At 51.0% G+C, this 24455-nt stretch overlaps 1 protein-coding gene across 4 annotated transcripts; it reads left to right on the top strand.

Moving 5' to 3' along the window:
• The first annotated feature begins 172 nt into the window (after nt 1-172).
• PABPC1L (poly(A) binding protein cytoplasmic 1 like) lies at nt 173-23256 on the top strand. 4 transcript variants are annotated; one of them, XM_068565411.1, is made up of 15 exons: nt 173-402; nt 2360-2553; nt 6811-6926; nt 8631-8770; nt 8930-9024; nt 11975-12112; nt 12451-12546; nt 16723-16989; nt 17803-17887; nt 18525-18653; nt 19315-19421; nt 20255-20348; nt 22032-22162; nt 22618-22692; nt 23071-23256. In XM_068565411.1, the coding sequence occupies exons 1-14, from the start codon at nt 210-212 to the stop codon at nt 22669-22671; spliced, it is 1839 nt and encodes a 612-aa protein (XP_068421512.1). In that variant the 5' UTR covers nt 173-209; the 3' UTR covers nt 22672-22692; nt 23071-23256. The 4 variants fall into 4 exon arrangements, with proteins under 4 accessions (XP_068421512.1, XP_068421511.1, XP_068421510.1 ...); XM_068565410.1 differs by having other exon boundaries at nt 22618-23256; XM_068565409.1 differs by lacking the exons at nt 22618-22692; nt 23071-23256 and having other exon boundaries at nt 22032-22408.
• The last annotated feature ends 1199 nt before the right edge of the window (nt 23257-24455 follow it).

The raw sequence follows: 24455 nt of genomic DNA, 5'->3' as shown, positions 1-24455 counted from the left end.
GGCAGAGATGCCCCCCACCTGGGGCTTCTAGAAGGCTCAGGGGTCCCAGGTGCGGGGCGGGGTCTGAGCGCGCCCGCGATTGGCGCGCGGGGCGGCGGGGGAGGTAAAGGCCGGGGGCGGACGGGGGTGGGAAGAACCCGGCCGCCCCGCGCGCCCCCGCCGCCGGGGTGAGCGCACGTGGGCGCCGAGCGCGGGGCCGCGCGCCCACCATGAACTCCAGCGGCCCGGGTTACCCGCTCGCCTCGCTCTACGCGGGCGACCTGCACCCTGACGTGACTGAGGCCATGCTCTACGAGAAGTTCTCGCCCGCCGGCCCCATCCTGTCCATCCGCGTGTGCCGCGACGTGGCCACCCGCCGCTCGCTGGGCTACGCCTACATCAACTTCCAGCAGCCGGCCGACGGTGAGCCCCCCGGGGGGAGGGGGGCGGACCGACCCACCGACCGACCGACAGACAGGCAGACAGCATCCCAGCCACCCGCGCGCGCTCTCATCTCTGGCTACTCCTGCAAAAGCTTCCATTTTGCAGCCAGGGAAACTGAGGGTCAGAGATACAAGGCCTTGGAAGGGGCTCCGAAAGGCCCCGGAGACAGGAACTAGCAGTTAGTGTGCTCCTACTGTGTTTTACTGGTGCTCCATTTTCCGGAAGAGCTGTGAAGACAGTGAAAACAGCCAAGGGCTTTGGGGTCAGCCAGACCTGGGATTAGAAAGCCGGCAGCTGTGCGGCTTTGAGCAAATGAATCATTCTCAGCTTCAGTTGCCTGTCTGCAAAATGGGGGTGGTGCCTGCTTTATAGAGTGATTGGGAGGATGAGCAATTCAAAGCACCCGGTGAGGAAGATGCCCGAGAAGACACGGGTGATGAGCGGGGCAGCCGGGAGAGCTCGGCCTCGGGCTTGTGGCCTTTCCCGGCAGCCGGACCCGAGGCGCCTGCACCAGGCGCCTCCACCTTCGGGAACCGAGAAAAGCTACCTGCGCTCCAGGCTCCACCACCCGTTTCTCAGAGCTGATAGGATGGATCAGAGCTTGTCAGCTAGGTGTTGAGTGGAGAGGAGAGAGATTGGAGCGCAGGGTTTTGTTGGAGCTCTGCCACTAGAGTGCGAGCTTGAGCAAGATTTCACGCTTGGCATCTCTTCATTTGTAAAGTGGGGCTAAGTCTTATTATCCAGTAGCATGGAAGGAATGGAGGGCTTTGTCTATGAAGTAGCTCCAGTATCACGTGGTACATTGTAAGCCCCCGGTAAGTGCTAACCTAAGAAAAATCATAGTAACTATAGCGTTCAGGTGTAAGACTCCAGAAACATAACCAAGAAAAACCTGCCCCAGCCAAGTCCAAAAGGGGGTGCCTTTACTCTGAGTCTCCTGGGAGGATGGGGAGGTTCCCTGATCTGGGAGTTTGCTGTGGTGGTTCTGCCGGTTTCCCAGCAGGTGGCAGAGCTGGACTCCCGGGAGCCTTCCCCTCTGCTCTGCTCTACCCACCCACTGCCTCTTGCCATCTTCCTCCAAGCCCTGTACAACCTGACCTTTCTGCCAGACTTCATAGATGGGGAAACTGAGCTCCAGACAGGAGAAGGATTTTACTCCTGGGTGTTTATGGCAGAACTAGATGGAAAACCCAGACTTCTCGAAACTTGCCCACTGAGTATTCCGCAGTTCCCCTCCAAACCCTCTGAAACCAGAGGTGTCCCTGAAGCAGGGGACAGCATACCACCTGGCAGAAGGATGAGCATAGGCTGTTGTTGTTTTTAGACATACTACTGTTTACCAGATACCTATTTTGTGCCAGGCACAAAGTACAAGGCACCTTGCACACCTTATTTAATTTTCAGTCTGTCTGACAACCTGGAGGCAGGTGGTATTCTCTCCCTTTGTTAGATGTAGAAAGGTGGGTAGTATTATCATCATCCCCTCTTTACAGGTGTAGAAGTGGGCTCAGAGGGGTGATGTTCACTTCCCCGAAAGCCATACTTCCTTGGGATCAAATCTCAACTCTGCTGCTCAGCACCTCTGAGCTTCGGTTTCCTCAAACTGCTGCCACCCTTGTCATAGGGACCCTCCTGATCTTTCCCCTTTCTGAGCCTCAGTTTGCCCTTCTGTAAAATGGGGATAGGAATTCCTGCTCACGTCATTATGTTGAAGAGTTGAAGGAGATCCTACCTGGAAGGTGGGAGGAGCACCACACACATGAATTCTTTCTGTTTATCCCTCCTGAGCCTTCAAGCTCTTATCTCAAGTGAGACCCAGACAGTGGCTCTTTTCTTTTTTCTTTTTTTTCTTTTTTTGGCTCAGCTCCCAATTACGCTCTTGGGGCTCAGGGAAAGAAAATCCCCTTCGCTAGCTCCTTTCTCTCCTCCTGTCCAGCGGAGCGGGCACTGGACACAATGAACTTTGAGGTGATCAAAGGCCAGCCCATCCGCATCATGTGGTCCCAGCGAGACCCAGGACTTCGCAAGTCGGGTGTCGGCAACGTCTTCATCAAGAACCTGGAAGACTCCATTGACAACAAGGCCTTGTATGACACCTTCTCCACCTTTGGGAACATCCTCTCTTGCAAGGTGGGTGTGCCTCTTGGGGGGGGGGGGTTCTGTGTTAGACACCTGTGTGGTGGTAGAGGGATACCAAGCAGCACCTCATCAGTAAAGATCCAGGTTCAGCAAGCACCTGAATGGTAGCTGTTCTCAGTTTTAGTGGTCGCCTACGTATCAACTGGCTCTTGCTGTGTAACCACCTCCTAACTTCATGGCTCTCAACAACAGTGATTTATTCCGCTCGTAATTCAGCCGTTGGCGGTTGGGGCTGAGTTCAGCTGAGCAGTTCTTCTGCTCTCGGCTGGGTTCCTTTGTAGGCCCACTGAGAGCTGGATGGCTCTGCTTCTAGGGAGAGGGTGGTTGTCAGCTGGACCGTCTCGGCTTTCCTCCCTGTGGGCTTTCATCCTCCAGCAGGCTAGCCCAGGCTATTCTCATGGCAATAGCAGGGTCCCAGGAGACAGAGAGTGGAAGCTCGCCTGGCCTTTTGAGACCTAGGTTCAGAACTAGCACACTGTCATTTGGTTGCGTTCTACTGGCCGAAGTAAGTCATGAGAACAGCCCAAATTCAGAATGAGAGGGCAGTAGAAATTATAGGACAAAGCAAGTAGATACAGGAAGGCCATGATGGCAACGGACCAGACCTTGTTTGTAACATTGCTCTTAAAATAGAATGGAAGTTTCTTAGAAGTAGGGATCTTGTTCTTATTCACCACTGTATCCCAGTACCTGAGATGTGAAAACATAGTAGGTGCTCAATAAATATTTGTTGAGCTAATGGCTGTATTATCATTTGGGAAGGGCTGTGGTCACTTCTCTGACTTTGTAGTTGAGGGTCAGGGGCCATGCAGCAGGTCAGTCTGTCCTGACAGGGCTTAACCCTGAGTGTTTTGCCCGCTAGATTTTATAAGGGTGGCTGGTCAGTTACCCTGCAGCCTTTGGCATGTCCAGCCTTCTGGGGAGGCAGCAGGGGGGTATGGGGAGTGATGGCACCCTCTGTGTTAGAACTCTTCCTTGACTCCTACTGTGTGCCAGGGACAGTCCTGCAGTTCTCAAGTGAGACCTCACCACCTCCCTGTGAGTGAGGGGATACCCCTGTGACTCAGAGGGGCAGACAGACTGGAGGAGGTGCAGTAGCTGCTAAGGGCATGCCATGATAGACAGAAAGGGCTGTTTCCTGTCTTTGAGGATCAATGGAAGAGAGAGAGAGAGTCTTAACTGTGTGCTAGGTTCTTACAGTGATAACAGCAGATTTATCCAGAACTTTCTATGTGCTAGATTTTCTGCATACACGTCCTCGCTGAATTTCCCAAAATGACCTCTTAAGATGCAAATAGGAGGATCCCGGAGTTACCCTGGAGGGCAGAGAGGCTCAGAGTTGGGGTTACTTGTTCACAGTTATATGTTATGGGGGTGGGAGGTCAGTGGCCAATGCAGGATCTGAACCAATGGGTTTGCTGGCTTAGCTGAAGCCAACTTAACAGGGAAGAGTATGTCTGTCCCCGTTAGCCAGGCCTTGAGGCTTCCTCTGGGCCACTGAGGATTGGACAGAAAGTTCTGTGAGACTCAGGCAAGTCTTTGCAGGCCTAATGAAGCCCTGTTATGGCCTGGTTAGATACAAGGCATTCAGTGTGGTCCGTTCCCCTGGTGTTTGCTTTTAGGTTTTATGAGGATGGCTGGTCAGTTACCGTATAGCCTCTGGCGTGTCCACCCTTCTGGGGAGATGGCGGGGGTAGGGGGAGAGGTTGGGAGTGATGGCACCCTCTGTGTTAGAGCTGTTCCTTGTGTGCTACCAAGCGCTCTCAGGCTGGTTGGAGATGGTGAGACTTTTAGGAACAGCTGGAAATTGGGCTCTGAAGGGAATGCACGGGGATCCGGGGAGTCAAAGGCCCAGAAAGGAGAGTGCCCTGGGGCTGAGGAAAGGTTTCTGAGGCACTGTGGAACTCCACTGGGCTTGGAGTCACGCCACTCAAGTGCAAAGGTCAGCCCAGCCTACCGAGCAGAGAGTCAGCATGACATAGTCAGCCAGACCTTGGACTTTGGGACCAAGTGTCCTGGGTTCAAATCCTGCCTCTTCCACTTCCTGGCAGTGTGGCCTTGGGCTGGTTGTTTAACCTCTCCATACCTCAGTTTCCTCTATAAAAGGGGGCAGTGGTAGAACCTACCTCTTAGGGTGGTTGTGAATGTATCTTACCTCACATAATCTTCACAATATAGATAGCCCTTGAAAGAGTAGCGAGCATCTCATTAAGCATCTACAGGAATCAAATAGTTACTTCTGCTGGCTGGCCGACCTCGGACAAGTCATTTATTCCCATTTTCCCCAATCGGGCAGCTGGGGCTCAGAGGTTAGGAATTGCCTGGAAGGGTTCTGATGACAAATATAACAGTATGTGATGCCCTTAGCAGGTGCTTGGCTCAGAGTGGAACCCAATCAATGTGATTAAATCTGAATGACAGGCCTGGGCTTGAGTTGAAAGCGGAGGGACCCTGCTTGGGGCTGGAGGGGGGTGCGTGTTGGGTGTGGACTTGGAAGCAGGACTTGTGAAGGGCCAATTGGAGAGCCTCAAATGCCAAGTTGGTATAGTTCTGTGGATTGTAGGAGCTACTGGAGATTATTTCCCAGAGGGACATGGTCACAGTTACATTTTAGAAAAAGCGTCCCAGTGGTCAGCCCAGAAGCCGGGCTGGGAGGCTGGGGTGGTGGTCGAGGCAGAAAATGTCACTTAGTTGAGCTGGGGCGGTGGCTGCAGGGATGAGTGGAGCCGTGGACCCCGTGAGATGGTCATTAGGGGTCTTAGTGCAAGTTCAGCTGGAGGGACAGGAACTCGGTGAACTGAAGGTCTTTCCCATTCGCGAGGTCTGTCCTAACTTGAGTCGGGAGCCCTACAGAATGGCAGTAGTATGTTTGTGGGTCTTTTCAAAATTTGAAACAAGTTTGCTGTTGAAATAATAGATTAATTGGTAAAGTTTAAACAACCTGGAAAGGAATAAAGTAAAAAAAGCTTTCGTCGCTTTCAACACTAGTTCCCGGAAATAATTATTAACAGTTTTGTGTGTGTCTGTTTTAAAAATTTCCCTGCCAAGTTATGGAAGCAACCTAAGTGTCCATCAACAGATGGATGGATGAAGACGATGTGGTTTATATATATACAATGGAATACTACTCAGCCATAAAAAAGAATGAAATTTTGCCATTTGCAGCAATGTGGATGGACTTGGAGGGCATTATGCTAAGTGAAATAAGTCAGACAGAGAAAGACAAACACTATATGATATCACTTATATGTGGAATCTAAAAATTACAGCAGATGAGTGAATATAATAAAAAAAGAAGCAGACTCACAAATACAGAGGACAGATACAGAGAACAAACTAGTGGTTACCAGTGGGGAGGGGGAGGAGGGGCAATATAGGGGATGGGGAGTGGGAGGTACAAACTATTAGGTTTAAGATAGGCTCCAGGATGTATTGTACAACACAGGAAATCGAGCCAATATTTTGTAATCACTGTAAATGGAAAGTAACCTTTCAAAAATGGTATATAAATTTTTAAAAAAAATAAATAACCATCCCACACTTTCTCTCTTCCTGTTTTCCTTCCTTCCTTCTTTCTTTCCCCTCTCTTCCTCACTTTCTCAATCTTTCTCTATTTCTTTGTCTCTCTTGCTCTCACTTTCCAAAAGTTTCCCCTAAATATGTATTTCTTGTGTTAGCGGAAACATAATTGGATGTTACCAAAAAATGCCAAAAGGTTTCTCAGAAGTATAGATGCCCACTTTAACCCAAATGGGCTTGATTTTTCCCCCCCACTTAACAGTATACCTTACAGGTAACCCTGCCAGCCGTGCAATCTACCACATTCTCTTCAACTATGCACATACAGCAGACCAAGATGAATATACTGTAATTTACTTAACCAGTCTCCTCTTGATGGATCTCAGGTTGTTTCTAACTTGCTGTTAGAAACAAAGATGCAGAAAGGGGGGAAGGTGGCTTGAATCTAATCCTTTTATCCATCGCTTTAGGAAGATCATTAAAAGCTGGTCTGTGGTATAGATGAGATCTGCGTTCAGTTTGAGGACTCTATCCCTCCTTACTGTGTGATCTTAAGCAAGTAGATTGACCTCTTTGAGCTTTCGTTTCCCATCTCTAAAATAGGGCTGTTGTGCGACATAGGATTGTCTTCACAGGCACAGAGCAAGCACTCAGATATTAGTCATTATTGCCGTTGCCATTCTTTTTCTCTGTTGGATGCTTTTCATGTCCTGTTTCCCTGTGGCCCAGGTGGTGTGTGATGATCATGGCTCCCGAGGCTTTGGCTTTGTGCATTTTGAGACCCACGAGGCTGCACAGAACGCCATCAGCACCATGAACGGGATGCTGTTGAATGACCGCAAAGTGTGAGTGGTGGGGTGTGGGTGGCGCCAGGGCTAAAGGAGCAGAATCATGGTACCACCAACTTAGGACCCATAGTACTGCCACCGTCTAATGGGCGCCTGGCACTGAGCAGCTGCCGGTATTCTTCCTGGCAGTATGACCTCGGACGTGTTGCTCAATCTCCCAGGGACTCCCTTTCCTCAAGTAAAACATGGGGCCGCTGCTATGCATTAGAGGGGTTCTGAGGAGCAAATGGGGCGATGCTTTAGAAATTCTAGCAGGAACAGCTAATGGCCAAATCATCAATGGACGGAGTGATTTTTGTCTGTTTTCCAGCCTTCTCAGCATGGCTGTGAATTTTATTAAACCTTTTGTTTCCTGAGATCTGGGGACAGGAAGGAAGGTTGGCATATGCTTAGCCTGCCATTTTCATGCCTGTAAGTTTGGCATCATCCCCACTTCACAGATGGGAAAGTTGAGGTGCAGATGCTGGAGAGAATCTGCTCTGGCAGTTCCCTCCCCCAGTTCTGGTTCTGCCCATCAGATGGCCCAGCCCCATGCCCAAGACTGAGCAGTGGAGGAGGCTTTGGGGTGGGAGATGCACCCAGAGTCATTTTGTCCAGAGTTTCTCAGGGTAGCCTCCTGTCAGTGAACCAGAACTTTGGCGGGCTTTTCCCAGTTCTCCAGAAGTGTGTTTCTATCTTTGTCAGCTTTTAGTTTGCCTGTTTTCCTTTGTCACTCAGTTTCCTTCAATTTTTGGTGTCAGCTATCACTTGTTTGTGCTAAATGTCTTATATCAGGGGTCCCCAACCCCCGGGCCGCAGACCGGTAGCGGTCTGCGGCCTGTTAGGAACCGGGCTGCACAGCAGGAGGTGAGTGGTGGGCGAGTGAGGGAAGCTTCATCTGCCGCTCCCCATCGATAGCATTACCGCCTGAACCGTCCCCCCATTGCTCGCATTACCGCCCAAATCATCCCCACCCCCGTCCGTGGAAAAATTGTCTTCCACGAAACCGGTCCCTGGTGCCAAAAAGGTTGGGGACCGCCGTCTTATAGGTACCATCAAATTTTCTTATGCTTGCTTTGTTTTTCTTAATCTAAGATACTTTCCTAGATGTGTTTATGTGGACTTAGAAATTACAATTTTTAAAATTCATAATGTATTTAAATGATTTCAGTGCCCCCCTCCCCAACCCCAGCAGTACTGGCATAAACCACATCTGGTTCTCTCACAGCCACTTCCCCAGTGCACCCAGTACGTGTTAAATGAATAAGCAAATCCCTGTGATGTGAGTTTGATCCCCAGTTTTACAGGAATGAACACTGAGGCTCAGAGAGGTTAAGTAACTTGCCCAGGGTCACACAGCTTGGTAACTGCAGAGCGAGGATTCAAGCCCTTGTCTGTGTGACTCCCAAATTTGTGCTCTTATCTCCTGGGCACTCAGCTGCCTCATGTGCAGTAGGAGATCCTGTGCATTTGCCCCAAGAATGAGGTCATCTTAACCTTACGCTGGAACATAGAAGCTTGGCTGTTGGAAGTGGTCAGTCCTTGGATGTATGCCATCTAAGGAGCATTGCCCTGCCCAGTCCCTTGATGAGGGGTACAGAGATCGTGGAGGCCGTCGGCAATTGACTCAAGTGACCCAGGCTTGCTGGGTGGGCCGGGGCAGGGATGGGGGTGGCCGATGGCAGCCATAGGCAGCTGCCTACCCTGTTGGTGTGTCCACAGCTTTGTTGGCCACTTCAAGCCCCGACGGGAGCGGGATGCAGAGCTGGGAGCTCGGGCCATGGAGTTCACCAATATCTACGTGAAGAACCTCCATGTGGACGTGAATGAGCAGTGCCTGCAGGACCTCTTCTCCCAGTTTGGTGGGCGTGTTCCCCAAGGGAGCTGGGGATCACTTCTCTTCTACTCCCAGCTTGGGCTGGGACGGGGGTGCCCCCTGGGGCTTCCTGAAGACTTGGGAGAAGGGAGGGGACATCTCAGGGCTTGCCCGACTCCCCTTTGAGACGGGTTGCCCTTCCCAGGGAAGATACTGAGTGTCAAGGTGATGAGGGATGACAGCGGCCACTCCCGCGGCTTTGGCTTTGTCAACTTTGAGACGCATGAGGAAGCCCAGAAGGTAGGAACCTCCCCATGGCCCTGTTTCGTGGAGGAGGTGCGGAGCCAGGACTAGGAAGAAGGGAGATCAGGAGCGGAGGGCTCCAGCTGCCTGTGGAGGAAATAGTCCCTCCCCAGCATGGGTCCACACAAGCCAGGGCCCTTCCTGCCTGGGGTGAAGGCAGACGCCTTCAGCCTCCTCCGGTTGCTTCCATACCCTGAGGCTGGCTGGCTTTTCATAGAATCTTGCAGCATGGGAGCTACTAGGGGCCTTTGAGACAGCCATTACCCTCTTCTTGAATTGATCGTGGGAATGAGGCCAGGGAGGGGAAGTGCCATGTTATTTCTTGCTTCCAAGACTTTGAAAATATTGTTTTCTCAAAACACTTCCCCTCCCCTACTCTTTAGACCAGTGCTGTCCAATAGAAATATAACATGAGCCACATGTGCAGTTCAAAATTGTCCAGTAGCCACATTAAAAAGGGTTAAAAAAAAACCCAAAACACTGCAACTTTAATAATATATTTTATTTAACTTATTCAAATTATCACTTCAATGTGATATAATATTGATATAATTGATTGTGATATAATATTTACATTGATAAAAATTGAGATTTTACAGTCCCTTTTTTGTACTACGTCTTTGAAATCTGGTACCTCTAGCCCATGTCAGTTCAGACTAGCCATTTTTCAAGTATTCAGTAGCTGCATGCAACAAGTGATTGCCATGTTGGACAGCGTAGCTGTAGATTATTGATGGGTCTCAGCTTATACTTTTCCCTCCTTCAGGAAGCCACCTCTTCCTGTCCTCAGTGCTTCTGACAAGGTGCCCCTCCTGTCTGTCTCCATCATTAGCTCAGATCTCCATGGATGGAACTGAGGGCAGGGGCTGGGTCTCATGTCACCATTAAATCTCTAGTATTTTACTGCTGGTAGGTACCAGATACATATCTGTTGAGCAAGGGAATGGTACAAGGTCACAGCATGAGTAACAAAGCAGGGATAATGTCCGATTTTGCCTCCCACCATGAAGCTCTTTCCGTAGCTGCTGCCCCATTAAGATCACTGGTCATGGGAGAGCTCAGCTCGTGGTGGATTCTGGCTGGAGACCTGGATCCTGGGGCCATCTTGATAGCAGCCACTTCTCACTGAGCACTTACCACGGGCAAGGTGCTACCTGATTTTGCATACACTGTCCTGTCTCCTCCCACCAGTGTGGGCTCTACTGTGGTTATCAGGTTCCACCAGGTTGTAGCTAGGAGGAGAGAGCACTGGGATTAGAGCCAACTCTTTCTGACCCTGAAGTTTTGTTCTTAGGTAAAGGGCTCCTTTGAAAGGTAACTTCTTGTGACTCCTTGGACAAGTCCCACCCTCTCTGTAGACTTTGGTTGCCCCAACTATAAAATGACAAGTTGGAGTAGAGCAGTGAAGTTGGCAGGGGAAACCATTGACTCCAAGGTCTTGGAGACTTTGGTAATGACCTGTTTTTTGGGGTTTTTTAAAAGATTTATTTATTATTTATTTATTTATTTTATGCTGCGTCGGGTCTTAGTTGTGGCACACAGGATCTTCGTTGAGGCATGCGGGATCTTTCGTTGCAGCACGTAGGCTCTTTGTTGTGGCACACGGGGTCTAGAGTGTGTGGGCTCTGTAGTCTGTGGCACGCAGGCTCTAGTTGAGGTATGCAGGCTCAGTAGTTGCGGTGCACGGGCCTAGTTGCCCCACGGCATGTGGTGTCTTAATTCCCTGACCAGGGATCTAGCCCAGGTTCCCTGCATTGTAAGGGGGATTCTTTACCACTGGACCACCAGGGAAGTTCCCTGGTAATGACCTTTAAGACTGCTATAGATCAGGCAGTTCTTGGGGCCCCAGAGTGTTTTTACATATATTTACATATATTTGCATGTCTAGGTAGGGAAGCAAGTCATTATGTGAAAATATTTACTAATGAACTGACCACTTAAAAAGTCAGTTCCCTTTCAAATATTTCTCCTCCCTAACACCAATGTCTAATCCAAACCTTTGCGTCAGTACTCACATGGGTCTGATTTTTGCAGATAAGTCAATGCCGATTCAGCTCATTATTAGTGGATTGCAGAGGGACATTGCACATCTTTTTTTTTTTTTTTTTTTTTATGTGACACCAGGTTGGGTCACCGCCCCTGAACGAACTTAGTAACAATTTCTCTCTCCCTCCCTTTTTTTAAAAATAATTTATCTTTATTTTTATAGTGGAGTATAGCTGATTTACAATGTTATGTTTCTTTCTGGTGTATAGCAACTTGATTCACTTACACAGAGACATCTGTATATTCTTTTTCAGATTCTTACCAGTCTTATACATTCCTTTTCGGTGATTACAGTGTGTTGAGTCAAGTTCTATGTGCTATACAGTAGGTCCTCATGGATTAAGACATTGCACGTCTTGCAGAAGATGTAGGAATTCATGCAATCAAAGCCACTGACAGTTTGGGATCTGGCAGGCTTAGGCCAGTTAACTGAAGAAAAGAAAAATCAAGGGTTAAGAAGCAAATGTTTCTAAAGTCCTCATAGCAAAAACGGTTCTCTGTGCTGTGGAACCCAACATGAAGGATGTTGATTACGCCATCACGCCCTTTTGAAAGAATTATGCTTGTTGCTTTGTTCTAATCATCAGTGTGTAGTTACAGTTAGAACCTAAATGTTACATCGTGGGAAACTTTGCAAATTTCAATTTCACTTTTTCAAGTAGAGCCCAAATCAATTTTTAAAAAATCTACAGTTTACTCTGAAATTCTGTCCCATGTTTTTAAAAAATGGATTCACTTTAAATGGCCTGGATCCTGGTACTAAGTATTCTCAGCTAACAAGGCCAGCCTGGCTTGCAGGTGGCCCCGTCTGGGCCCGGAAGATGGGACTGGAGGTCAGGGCTAAGGCCAAGGCCTCGTGGGGGTGGTTACCAAGCCCTCTGGCTGCCTCTTCTCCGCACAGGCTGTGATGGAGATGAACGGGAGGGAGGTGCGTGGGCGGCTGCTCTACGTCGGCCGGGCCCAGAAGCGGGTGGAGCGGCAGAATGAGCTGAAGCGCAGGTTCGAGCAGATGAAGCAGGACCGGCTGACCCGTTACCAGGTGAGGGACAGGCTTCCTGTGGGGCAGCTGCTTCGATGTGAAAGTGTCTGTGTGTGGGCAGCCCTGAATGCGACTCCCTCCTCCAGCAATCCCGCTTGCTTTCGGGAACTTGGCTTTAGAGATGGGGGGAGTGGGGAGGGGCTGCAGCTTCCAGGTGATGGGCTCGCTGAGTGATGGGTGAGGCGCAGGGGTGCTGCATGAGACTGAGAACTGGAGGCTTGGTGGGCGGGGCTTCCAGTGCCCCCTTGGCCCATGTAAGCCCCTCCCCCCACCCCAAGTCATTCTGGGGCTTGGAGGGGAAGGGGCACACCTATCTAGCGGGTATCCTTTCCTTCTAGGGCGTGAACCTGTATGTGAAGAACCTGGATGACTCCATCGATGATGAGAAACTGAGGAAAGAGTTCTTTCCCTATGGAGTGATCACCAGTGCCAAGGTGAGGGCCGGGGGCACCCACAGGGGATCGGTAGCCTTCCCCTCCCATCCTCACTGCCCACGCACACCCCCATCCCCGCCCCGGGGCTTCCAGGGATTTGGTGCTGCGCTGCTCCTTCTGGAGTTTGGGAGCTGGGTCTGACCCCATTGGAGCTTGTCGTCCATCTGCAGCCTTGTCTGGGCTGGAGGGGAAGAGGGTAGAAATACAGTCCCAGTCACACAGCTGGACTTGCTGGGGCTCACTGTAACCGAGGTTCATTCAACAAGCATTTATTGAGTGCCTACTGTATGCCAGATTCCAGAAATTTGTGTCTCAGAATTTCCATTGACTTTTGTTGTCTGGCCTTGGCTGGTGACATAACCCCTTTCCGGGCCTCAGTTTCCCCATTTGGAAAATGAGAGGCTTGGGCTGCATCATTCTTCACTCACTCTTCCCTACGTATTGAGCGGCTACCGTGTGCCCTCCTAGCACCAGAGATGTGATGTTGGCTCTGTGACCTTGAGCAGATGTCTTCCAAGCCTCATCTATAAGATGAGGGTGGGCGGTGGGTTCCCTGGATGGTTCTGAACCCTGGCTTCTCATTAAGATATCCTGGAGAGCTCTTAAATAGACATCCGAGTCAGACAAACTGAATGTAGAGCTCTGGGCATCTTAATTTTAAAAGCTCCCCACGTTATTTTAAGAAGACCTAGTGTTCGTTCATTCCATACTTGAGCACCTGCTGTTTTGCCAGGCCCTGTGGGAAGCACACAGGAATAAGTCAGACGTGGTCCTTGCCCTTGAGTAACTTATAGTCTAGCGGGGAAGTCAGATGCATCACTAACTCAAATCTACTGTAGGGTGGGGTGGGGTTGGGGTAAGTGGAGGAAGTAGAGCTGCGGGAACTCAGTGGAACAGGAAGGAGGGCTTCCTGTAAGAAGTGGCAGTGGCAGCAGCATTTGACTTGACTGTGAGGAGGTAGGGAGCTGCAGGTGGGAATGAAGGACTTTCCAAAGAGGTCAGTGTGGGTGACGGGGCTGAGGACCTGCACGTGTGGTGTGATGGTTGGGTTCTTAGGACGTGGTCTAGAAGTTCTTTTGCCTGTTGAATCCAATTTAAAATGTCCTTCAGGGAGCCTGGTATTTGGGGAAGAGGTTCTAATAATTTTTGAGTTAAGGACCTTTTCCCCAAAAAAGTGACAGAAAGCTGTGGGACCTGTGAATTAAGCATCAGGAAATCTGATTAGATTTATCAATCAGTAAATTGATAAATCTGATTTATAAAAAGCTCTGGGCCCTCTTTCCTGGCAAATGCATACTTGGTGTAGTCTTGTGGTTGGAAGCTGGGATTTTAAAGTTAATCAGAAGTAGGTCTAAATCCCAGTCCTACCATTAACTACCTGTAGAGCCTGAAGGAAGTGACATTGCCATTTGGACCCTGTTTACCCATCTGTAAAATGGGAGCAACATGACCTACTTCTAGAGGTGTCCTGAGAACTAAAAGGCCTGCAAGTGGAGCACCTGCCCACGATAAGTAGTGAAATAATGATATAATTGTTCACATACCTTGCATATAATTTCAGGAGATTCACTGACCTCCTTGAGGACCCCTTGAATGAAGGGAATTGTACAAAATCTGGATTGCTTAGAGTTGACGCACAGTGGGGTGGACCATCTTGTTCTAAGATGGGAATTTTACATAAGTTTATATATATTTATATAATTTAATATATTTTCTATTTTATAAAATAGTGATTGAAAATGAGATGATAGTGTTATAAGTACTTCGTAGAGATTAAGTTCCTAGTAAGCTCTGCATGAGTATTTTTTATTATTTATTTTATTTTTTATTTTCTATTGATTTATTTAGGCTGTGTTGGGTCTTAGTTGCGGCACGCGAGATCTTCACTGAGGCATGCAGGCTTCTTTCTAGTTGCGGTGTGCGGCTTTTTCTCTCTCTAGTTGTGGCACATGGGCTGCAGGGTGCGTGGACTCTGTAGTTTGTGGCACGCGGGCTCTCTCGTTGAGGCGCGGGCTCTCTAGTTGAGGCGCGTGGGCTCAGTAGTTGTGGCACGTGGGCTTAGTTGCTCCGAGGCATGTGGCATCTTAGTTCCCTGATAGGGCTCGAACCTGTGTCCCCTGCATTGTAAGGCGGATTCTTTACCACTGGACCACCAGGGAAGTCCCTGCATAAGTATTAGTTGTACTAATTTTATCTTTTTTAAAACTACCTAACAGAAGTTCTTATTAATTTGTTGAGACAATATTTTTGTGCCAAGAAAATTTGGCTGTCTCATAAAGCCTGTGGACCCCTTCTGAGGATATTTTTAAATGCATAAAAGAAAACTCATAAGATTACAAAAAACAGTTGGATTGAAATATATTTGTTAAAATACTAAGGTGACAGCAGTATGTTCTGCTTTATTAAGGCATCAAGCTATAAGATCTAGGGGAATTCCCTGGCAGTCCAGTGGTTAGGACTCCATGCTCTCACTGCCGAGGGCCTGGGTTCAATCACTGGTCGGGGAACTAGGATCCCACAAGCCACGTGGTATGGCTGAAAAAGGTAAAAAAAACAAACAAACAAACTATAAGATCTAGTGAAGTAGCAAGGAGCCTAAAAGATTTTGAGATCAGCAGTAATTAATGTGATACGAAAATATTCTTCTTGACAAAGTCACAAGCACAGCTAATGCTACTATATTTTTTCTTTGCCTATATTCAAAATAGAAGGAAATGCTAATGTAAAAATAAAGATGCCATTTTCCCCCCATCTGGGTTCACAGACCCCCAGAATTCTATCCATTGACCTCCCTGAGGGGATCTGTGAACGCTCAGGTCGAGGCCCCTGTATGAGTAGCAAAGTGCAGTTGAAAATCATTGATGTTAGAGCATGGGCTCTAATAGAGCAGATTTAAAATGTTCTCAGCTCAAGTCCTCATGGAGTCAGGCCAGTGTCTCAACCCTAAAAAAAGATCAAGAATCGTATATGCAATATGGTTGGGATCCTCGAAGAGAAAAATGTTAGAAAGTCCAGTGAGATCCAGATGAAATCTGCAGTTCAGTTAATAGCATTGTAGATAATAATAGTATTGTACCAATCAGTCAATATTGTAGTTTTGTCCCGCTGTTAACATGGTACATTTGTCAAGCTAGGTGAAAGATATACAGCAACTCTGTACTATTTTTGCAACTTTTCTATAAATCTAAAGTCATTCCACAATAGAAAGGTTATTTTAATAAAAAAATTTTTAAAAAAAAGGCTAAGAACCTCTTCCCCAGATTCCTAAAGAACTTGGCTCCGTGCCTTGCCGAGGCAATGGAGGTTTACCAGCACCATGCATTAGGTTTGAGTTGTGGCTAATGTATGACCCACTGGCTGGGTGAGTCATTCTTTTTTTTTTTTTTCCCATAAGAGTAAGGAATTTTGTTTCTATCGCAAAGAAAATTAACACAATAAAGCACCAAAAATACAAATTCAAATTATTTTCCTATTCCATACAAATCTCTTTCATGGAGTCTCTAGGAAATATAACTCTTAAGAGCATCTTACTTTGTCCATAATTCACAAATGAACTAAAGAACCGTATGGGTAGTTTAATAAAACCCGAGGAGTAGTTGAAATGCAGATTTTTCATTATAGTGACCCCTACAGAAAGGTTTAAGATTGTAGCCTGGCCAAAGAACCCTGCCCCTAGATTTTAACCTGTCCCAAACTACCATCCCACTTCATTTTAGCCACACGGACGAAGGCAGATACAGTAACAATTTAAGCCGGCTTTCCATCACCGCTTAGGAAAATCTTTTCAGAAGGAAAATTTGGAGATCAAAATTAACTCTGAAATGCAGCTGTTCTCACTGATTCTGGGGAATGGTCTAGTAAACGATGAGCAGCCCTCATTAGCAAGTGGACCTGTCTTGGACAAGTCACTCTGAGCCTCACTTCCATCGCCTGTAAAGTGGGAGTGGCCGTGCCTCCCTGCTCAGGTGGCTGCACCTGTCGAGTAATAAGAAGGCGTGTCAAGCATCTGGCATACGGTGGGCCTCAGTAAATGTGTGGGTGAGAGAGGACCCCCCTTGATCGCAGTTTCTCCTGGGTACCCTCAGTACTGGGCTGGGCCCCCCGGGGGGTGGGGAGCATGGCCCCCGGAGTCTTCCTTCTCCACCCCCAGCAGCCCTTGTCTTGTCTTGCTTTTAGGTGATGACAGAGGGTGGCCACAGCAAAGGGTTTGGCTTTGTGTGTTTTTCCTCTCCAGAAGAGGCGACGAAGGCCGTGACAGAGATGAACGGGCGCATCGTGGGGACCAAGCCACTGTACGTGGCACTGGCCCAGCGCAAGGAGGAGCGGAAGGCCATCCTGACCAACCAGTACATGCAGCGCCTCTCCACCATGCGGGCCCTGGGCAGCCCCCTCCTGGGCTCCTTCCAGCAGCCTGCCAGCTACTTCCTGCCCGCCGCGCCCCAGGTGACCTCCTGTCCGCATCCCTTCCCTGACAGCCAGGTGGGGCAGGAAGATCAGAGCTTCACAGGCAGACAGAGATTCCCAACATGCTTCTGCTGGAAACGCACTCGGCAGGCGGCCGTTGTCACCCCATCTCTAACAGGGGTAATTTTGTCCCTGTCAAGCAGTGCTTCCCGATCTGGGAGAGATTCGTGAATGTTATGCTGAAAGATTCTCTGCGGTCAAATACGTTGGGAAAATATTGCATTAAGCCAAAGAAGCCTAGATTTCTTTACTATGTACCTTCTTCTATCCTGATATGCCAGTAGGCACCATGACTTTCCCAAACTGGCAGAGTATGTAGCATTCCCCCAACTTAGATGATCATTTTTGTGGGATGCCTGCTAACATCTCTCCTGGATGCTAATGTTCTAAGGGGCCTGGTTTGGGGAAGGAGCTTGTGTGACCTGCAGGGAGTAGAAAGATGTCTGTAGAAAGATGAACGGCTCCGAGGATGGGAACATTCCTCCCCCTTAGCAGTTACTTAAGCTGGCACAAGTAACAGTGGGATTGTCGCCCTTTTATCCAGGTCACTGGGCTAGTAGTGCTGATCATGAGGGGCAAGGATTGAGCCTGAGATCTTGCCCTGAAGGGTTCAGGGCTAATGGACCTCCTGATGTGGGAAGCAGGAGCCTTCACCCCAGCTTTGTGGGTCTATAATGACCAGTCCCCTGTAGGGGACAGTGGAATTCCCATAGTGGTGTCCCTGAGGGGATGCAGTTTCTCACCTCCCCTGCTGCCAACTCCCCTCACTCTAGGTCTTTCTGTCCCACACAGCCTCCAGCCCAGGCCCCATACTATGGCTCTGGCCCACCTGTCCAGCCTGCCCCCAGGTGGACGGCCCAGCTACCCAGACCCTCGTGTGAGTGACCCAGCCCCTGCCCTCCACATGGGTCCCACGGGGCAGCGTGTAACACAGTGGGTTAAGGACACGAGCTTGGGGGTCAAGCCTGGCTCTGCCGCTTCCCAGGGTGTTAATTTGGGCGGGTCACGTCACCTCTCTGAGCCTCGGTTTCCTTTTGTGAACATGGGCCTGAGTGAGATGTGTGTAAATCACCAAGGACAGGGCCGAGCCCGTAAAACACACACACGCAGCTGTTATCTTCAGTGAGCTCCAAAGGCTCTCCTGATTGGTGACGGTGAAAATTCCTGCAAAGCTGAGAAAATAATACTCCTTTGGCGCTACTGTTGATGAATGGTCCTTCTCTAAGAGTGACGTTCACCCTGACCTGAAGCTGCCCTGGGGGACCAGGCTGTGTGGTCCTGGTACCTATGCCTCTTGGGGTCCTGGGTAGACAGAAGTTGGCTTTGTAATTGCAGATTTCCAACGCCCTCCCCTGGAGTTCTGGGTCTGCCAGTGAATTCACTCCTCTTTCTGCTGCAGAATGTTCTGGTTCCCCTTTCCATCCCCTTCCTCACCCCAGAGCTGTCAGGGTGCAGTGTGCCCGCCTGATTGTCCCCCTCCACCCAAACTTTCTCCATGTTCTCTATGCCGCAAGCCGCCTACCCTCCTGTGGCCTCGGTTGTCCAGCCAGCAGCCGTGTCTCGGCGCCCCTCGGTCCCCCTCGGCAGTGCCAGGCAGATCTCCACCCACGTGCCGCGCCTGGTGCCCCACGCCCAGGGAGTGGGTGAGTGTGGGCAGGGCCGGGAGGAATGGAACGGAGGGTGGGTGCGGTGGTGGGTAGGGGCTTGCTGCTGGTAGGGAGTCAGAACCGGCTTCCACGGTGACCCTGCTGCTGGCCCCCTTGGAGGGCGGTGCCGGCATCTGAGGCCGCGCAGTGTAGTAGTCGGCGTGGGCTCCGGGGTCCTACCGACCCAGTTCCGGGGCTCACTCACTCTGTGGTCGTGCTACCTACTGTACCTGGTATCCTCTTGTCTAAAATCTGGGTGAGGGACTTCCCTGGCGGTCCAGTGGTTAAGACCCTGAGCTTCCACTGCAGGGGGCGTGGGTTCGATCCCTGGTCGAGGAACTAAGATCTCACATGCCGCGCAGCACGGCCAAAAAAACAAATCCAGGTGAAAGCAGTATTCCCGTCGTGTTATGCGGGTGAAAGTGATCATATGTGCAGGGGCGCAGCACCGGATCTGAACCTAAGTACTGCGGCAGCTGTGAACAGGGGAGCAGGTTTTGGCTATAAGGCAAGCATCTGTTCCTTCATTTGGCAGATGTTTGCACGCCTGTCTGCTGACCCTTTACTCGGCGCTGGGGATTCTACGTGAATGCTGGTTTTGAGGTGTTATGCCTTTGGGTTGCTGTCGGGCCTTACCATCCCTGCTTATCTCTTACAGCCAACATCGGTACCCAGACCACAGGACCCGGTGTGGCAGGGTGCTCTTCACCAAGGGGGCCTCTCCTGACACACAGATGTTCCTTGGCGACACACAACACCCGCCGGGTAAGGCTGGCCCAGCTGCCCACTGAGTTTGGGCTCCGGGGCTGCTTGGCTCAGAACCTTGTCTAAGGTGCTGGCCCTGTCTGGGCCTTGGTTTTCTTTCTTTTCTTGGCTTGTAAAGTTTCCTTTATTAACATGTACCATCAGAAGAGATATCCCCACCCACCACCCACTAACAGAGGGTGGGTGGTGGGGATATCTCTTTTGTTTGTTTGTTCATCACAATTTGCTTTGCCTGGGTTATTACCAAAATTAACTTGGGTTTCCTTAGTATTTACGTAGTAAGCAGCGAGGATGTGATCAATCGGCAGAATAGAACTGAAAATGTCTTCTGTAATTAAAAGGCTGTGTATTTATCTCCCTGCCCCCTAAAAAAACTCTCCAACTCAGCATTTTCAGATCCTGTCTAGAATTTCTGTGTGTATACTTCAAACTATTTTTTGCAAAATGAACAAGAGTAGGCTTTAGAGAGCAAAATGGTTTTAAAGTTACCAAGATGCGAAAGGGTCAGAAATCATGCTGGGGATGCGGCCATAAAGCTACCTGATTAAAAAGTGCTTTCTTTAGCACCAGGTGGTCAGTGACGTGTGGCTTTCACTTGACAACACGCATAGGGTTCCCAGCACCACGGAACACGTCTGCACTAGGACGTCACTGTCGTCTAGTTCACCGTGCCCTTGTTAGGGATTCTGTCCCACCCGATTGTCCATGCCTTGCCCCCTGCTCCCCCTCTTCCAGAGCCTTCCTGGAGGCCTGTGCTCACCCGACAAGTGTCAGTGTTTTGAGGCCTTGCCCATCCGTGTGGTTAAGGGATGTGTCCCCGGCACCATGTGCAGGTCCAGGAGCCTGCTGTGCGTGTCCCCGGACAGGAGCCCCTGACTGCGTCCATGCTGGCCGCAGCGCCGCTGCACGAGCAGAAGCAGATGATCGGTGAGTGGCTGGTTCCTCGACCCTGGAGCAGGAAGGGGGTGCCACCAGCCGGCTTACCTGGTGGGAAGTGCCTTGAGTGGAGGTCAGACGTGGGGACGAGGTCCCCAGCCTCGTGCTGACCCACCTGCCGGGTGAACTTGCCCAAAGGGCCTTTACTTCCTAGGACCCTGTTCATCTTGTCTTAAAACGCTGGTCAGACCAGATGGTCCCGAGATCTCTTCCAGCTCTGCTGTTCTGTGACTTTGACTCAGGCTGGGAGAGACCCCAGATGTGGGGAGATGAGGGGCCAGGAGGAGGAGCAGAAGGGTAGGGTCTTGGGTTTCTGCCAGGAAATGGCCCCTAAGGTGGGTGCTGTGGTTCCTCACACCTCTCATGATGGGAAGAGGCTGTCACCGTGTTTCTTCGGTCTCCCAGTGCCCACGGCAGGGAGGAAGAACATAAACGTGCCCTGGGGAAACAGACATTGTTCCCCCTGGCCCCTGATCTCCCGTGCAGTCCATCTCCATCCCGGCCTCTGTGGCAGGCCCTCCTTAAGGAGGCCCCTACCTGCTTAATGAATGAACGAGCTTGCTGTGGTTCCCAGGCTCTTTCCTTCACCTAGATCTCCAGACTCTTCTCTGAAGGCCCCCATTGCCACCACGCCATTGTTTGCTCGGCTCACTTGGGGTTTTGCCACTTTACTACCCACCCCTCAAAGAAAAATTCTAAATGGGCTTAGTGGCGGTAGAAGGCTCTGCTCTGTAAGCAGTGCCCTGGAAACATCTTCACTCCCCTTGTGGGAGAAGCCCTCCCCCACCGCTGAAGGCACCCAGCACCTCCACCCCCGGCTGCACCCTCCACACGTTGCCCAGATGGGCTGACCACCAACACTAGGCCCCGTCACTCAAAGTGCCCAGTGGTGGAAGGTAAGTTTATCTTGTGTGCTTGGCTCCCCTGTCCCTCCAAGAAGTCAAGTTCAGCATTATCGTATCCCGTCCAGAATTTCAATGTGATCCTTCAAGTGATTTCTTGCCAAATGAACAAGAGTAGTCTTTTTTTTTTTTTTTTTTTAATTTTTTAAAATTGATTTATTTTTGGCTGCGTTGGGTCTTTGTTGCTGTGCGCGGGCTTTCTCTAGCTGCGGCGAGCGGGGGCTACTCTTCATTGCGGTGTGCAGGCTTCTCATTGCGGTGGCTTCACTTGTTACGAAGCATGGGCTCTAGGCAGGCGGGCTTCAGTAGTTGTGGCACACAGGCTCAGTAGTTGTGGCTCGCGGGCTCTGGAGTGCAGGCTCAGTAGTTGTGGCGCACGGACTTAGTTGCTCTGTGGCATGTGGGATCTTCCCGGACCAGGGCTCGAACCCGTGTCCCCTGCATTGGCAGGTGGATTCCTAACCACTGCGCCACCAGGGAAGCCCTAAGAGTAGTCTTTAAAACAGCAACCAACCTTGTGTCAGAGCCTATGCAGTGTACTTTACATGTAATATCAAATTTGATTCTTCACACTAAGCCTCCAAGGCGGGGTTGGCTATGCTCACTTGGGGAAGAGGCCCTCGAGAGTGTTCAGGGACACACCTGGAGGGAGCAGTTCTGGGACAAAAACCCGGATGCCCCCTCTGCTGCGTTCCACAATACCACCCCCGCCCTGGGACGCCCGGGCTGTCCGCCAGCTGTGTGCATAAGCCTCAGAGGCTCTTCCGTACAGGTGAGCGTCTCTACCCCCTTATCTACAATGTCCACGCCCAGCTGGCGGGCAAGATCACGGGCATGCTGCTGGAGATCGACAACTCGGAGCTGCTGCTCCTGCTGGAGTCCCCAGAGTCCCTCAACGCCAAGGTGGGCTGGAGCCTGCGAGGAGCGGGGGGGCCTGGGGGCAGAGGAGGGTTACCGATCAAGGCCTCTCCTAGGCGAGCCGGTAGGCTGCTGCTTAGACAGGTGAAGTGTATCTTCTTGCTGGAATCGGCTGATACCTGCAGAATGTGGAGGTGGCAGAGGGCCTTAGTGAAGGGCCGGCTACTTCAGCCCCTGCGGCCTCCCTGCAGCTCCGCAGGCAAGACTGTGCGACAGGGCGCTGTGTTCTGACCCAGCCCAAGGGTTAGGGTTCCCCCAGCCGTCTGGCAGTGTAGAAGGTGGCCGTGGGTTTCTGCCATGGGAGCCGGTGAGCACAGTCAGAGGGGGCGGCGGGGCTGGGCGCGGGCCTTCTCGCATCCGGCGGGCCGAGGCGGGGAGGCAGGGCTCTCCCAGGACCCTGCTGGGCAGCTGCACCAACCCCTCCCCCGTGTGTCCCACAGGTCGAAGAGGCTCTGGCGGTGTTGCAGGACCACCAGGCCACGGAGCAGACCTGAGTGCACGTGCGCCGGGACCAGGTGGGTGGTGGTCAGGGGAAGGGTGACGGAGCAGCCGAGCCCAGAAGCTGTACGGAACGGGGAAGGGACATTCACAGACTCCCAGAGAACGCTGTGGTGTCACTGGCTTATCTCGGAGGCACCAAGGAGGCGTTCAGGGGAAGCGGTGAAGATCAAAGGCAAGGAGGACAGACTGTGTGATGGGAATTGGCGTGGACTCCGGTGCCGAGTGGGCCGGCTGCCCGCCCCGGCGGCCTCGCTCAGAATAGGCTGGCCTTCCCCCGGGCACCGCCTGGCCCCACGCGACCTGCCGGAACGCCTGGCTTGGGCTCGTCTGTGTCCTTGCTTGAAGACTGGGTGTCTGCCATGCTTTAGAAACATTTATTTTTTCATCCCCAGAAAATGGACTCCTTACTCCCTTGGCTGACAAGAGAACAGCGTTTCCTGCTCTTGGCTCTAAGGCCCTGTGAACCGTAACTTCCCAACTGGGCTGTATCTGCACTTGAGCTTTTTGTGGAATGAAGGCTGGTCACCCGGCCAGCTTCTTACCTGTTGCTTTGTGCATTAAAAGTGCTGCAAACTCCGTCTTGTCTCCCAGGAGGCCTTCTTGTGTCAGAGGGAGGTGGGCAGAGCAAAGGGTAGCCTTGACTGGGTTGGGGCTTTGGCTGTAAGAAACAGGAACAGAAACCCAAAGGCGCGCTGCGCTAACGTACACAGAGGGCGTGTAAACCGTGCACCAGACAGAGCAGAGCTGCCAGGAACTGAGCAGGACAACCTGTAAGAGCCCCAGAGGAGCAGCTGCCACCCACCAACCGTGCAGCGGGGGACTAAGTAGTCGTCACACAGCACTGAAGCTCCTGGTGCCCACATGTGCGTGGGGGTTCTGGATGCCTGGCTTGAGCAGCCTGCAGGGCAGGAGACTCTGCAAGCAGCAACTGCTTCTTCGCTCTGGGCTGGCTGACTAAGGCGTTGTGTCACGACTCCACTCTTGTAGAAAGGCTTTCGGTTACCTTCCCAGGTTGTGATTTCCAGGTTATGCTGGTCTGCCTCCTATGTTTTCATGAGGAAATCAAGCTACTTGCCTTGTGGACCTCAAGAAGAGAAAGTCAGTCTGTTGTGACTAGATGCCACCTCTAAACCTGCCTAATATTGGGTGAGAGTCATGCCTGCTTAAGAGGCAGCAAGAGAAGGGGGTGCAGCTGCTCGCTTTGAAATGGTCCCCGGGCCAGGCCCGTGGAGTTTCTGTGACTGTAAAATCTGCTTCAGCCTGGAGGTCTGGTTGCTCAGAGACTCGGCCCTTGGAGAGGGCGGAAGCAGCGTGCTAACAGCGGAATGTTGCCCAGAACCGAATGGGATGGGGGAGCAAAGGGACAATAAAAGCCCTGTCTGCCCGGCTTTCTGGAGTCAAACTTCTCCATTAAGATGAAGACAATTTAAGCTAAGACACGGTCCAGGCAGGCAGGGGGAGGCAGCCCTTCGTTCTGGCCGGATCCTCAGGCGCCCCCAGCCTCACCCACACCGCACTTCGTGAGGTTGAATGGCACTTCCTGGCCCTGTCCTCCCAGCAGAGGCCTTCACCAGTGCTGTTCCGGCTGCTTGGATTGCTCTTCCCTCCCCTCTTCACCTGCTGTGATCCCCACATTAGAACTTAACTTAGTTCAAACTTGACTTCCTCAGGGACCCCTTTTCCTCCACGGAGTCAAACCTCCCTAGTTGGGGAAAGTGTTGCGACCACTCCTTTAGAACACTTAAGCCGGCTGCAGTTTCACTCTTGTGCGATTAAC

The sequence above is a fragment of the Eschrichtius robustus genome, chromosome 16 (assembly GCF_028021215.1).
Source record: "Eschrichtius robustus isolate mEscRob2 chromosome 16, mEscRob2.pri, whole genome shotgun sequence".
Taxonomy (NCBI): domain Eukaryota; kingdom Metazoa; phylum Chordata; class Mammalia; order Artiodactyla; family Eschrichtiidae; genus Eschrichtius; species Eschrichtius robustus.
The sequence above is the reverse complement of the archived record's forward strand: the minus strand, read 5'-3'. Positions and strand labels throughout refer to the sequence as shown.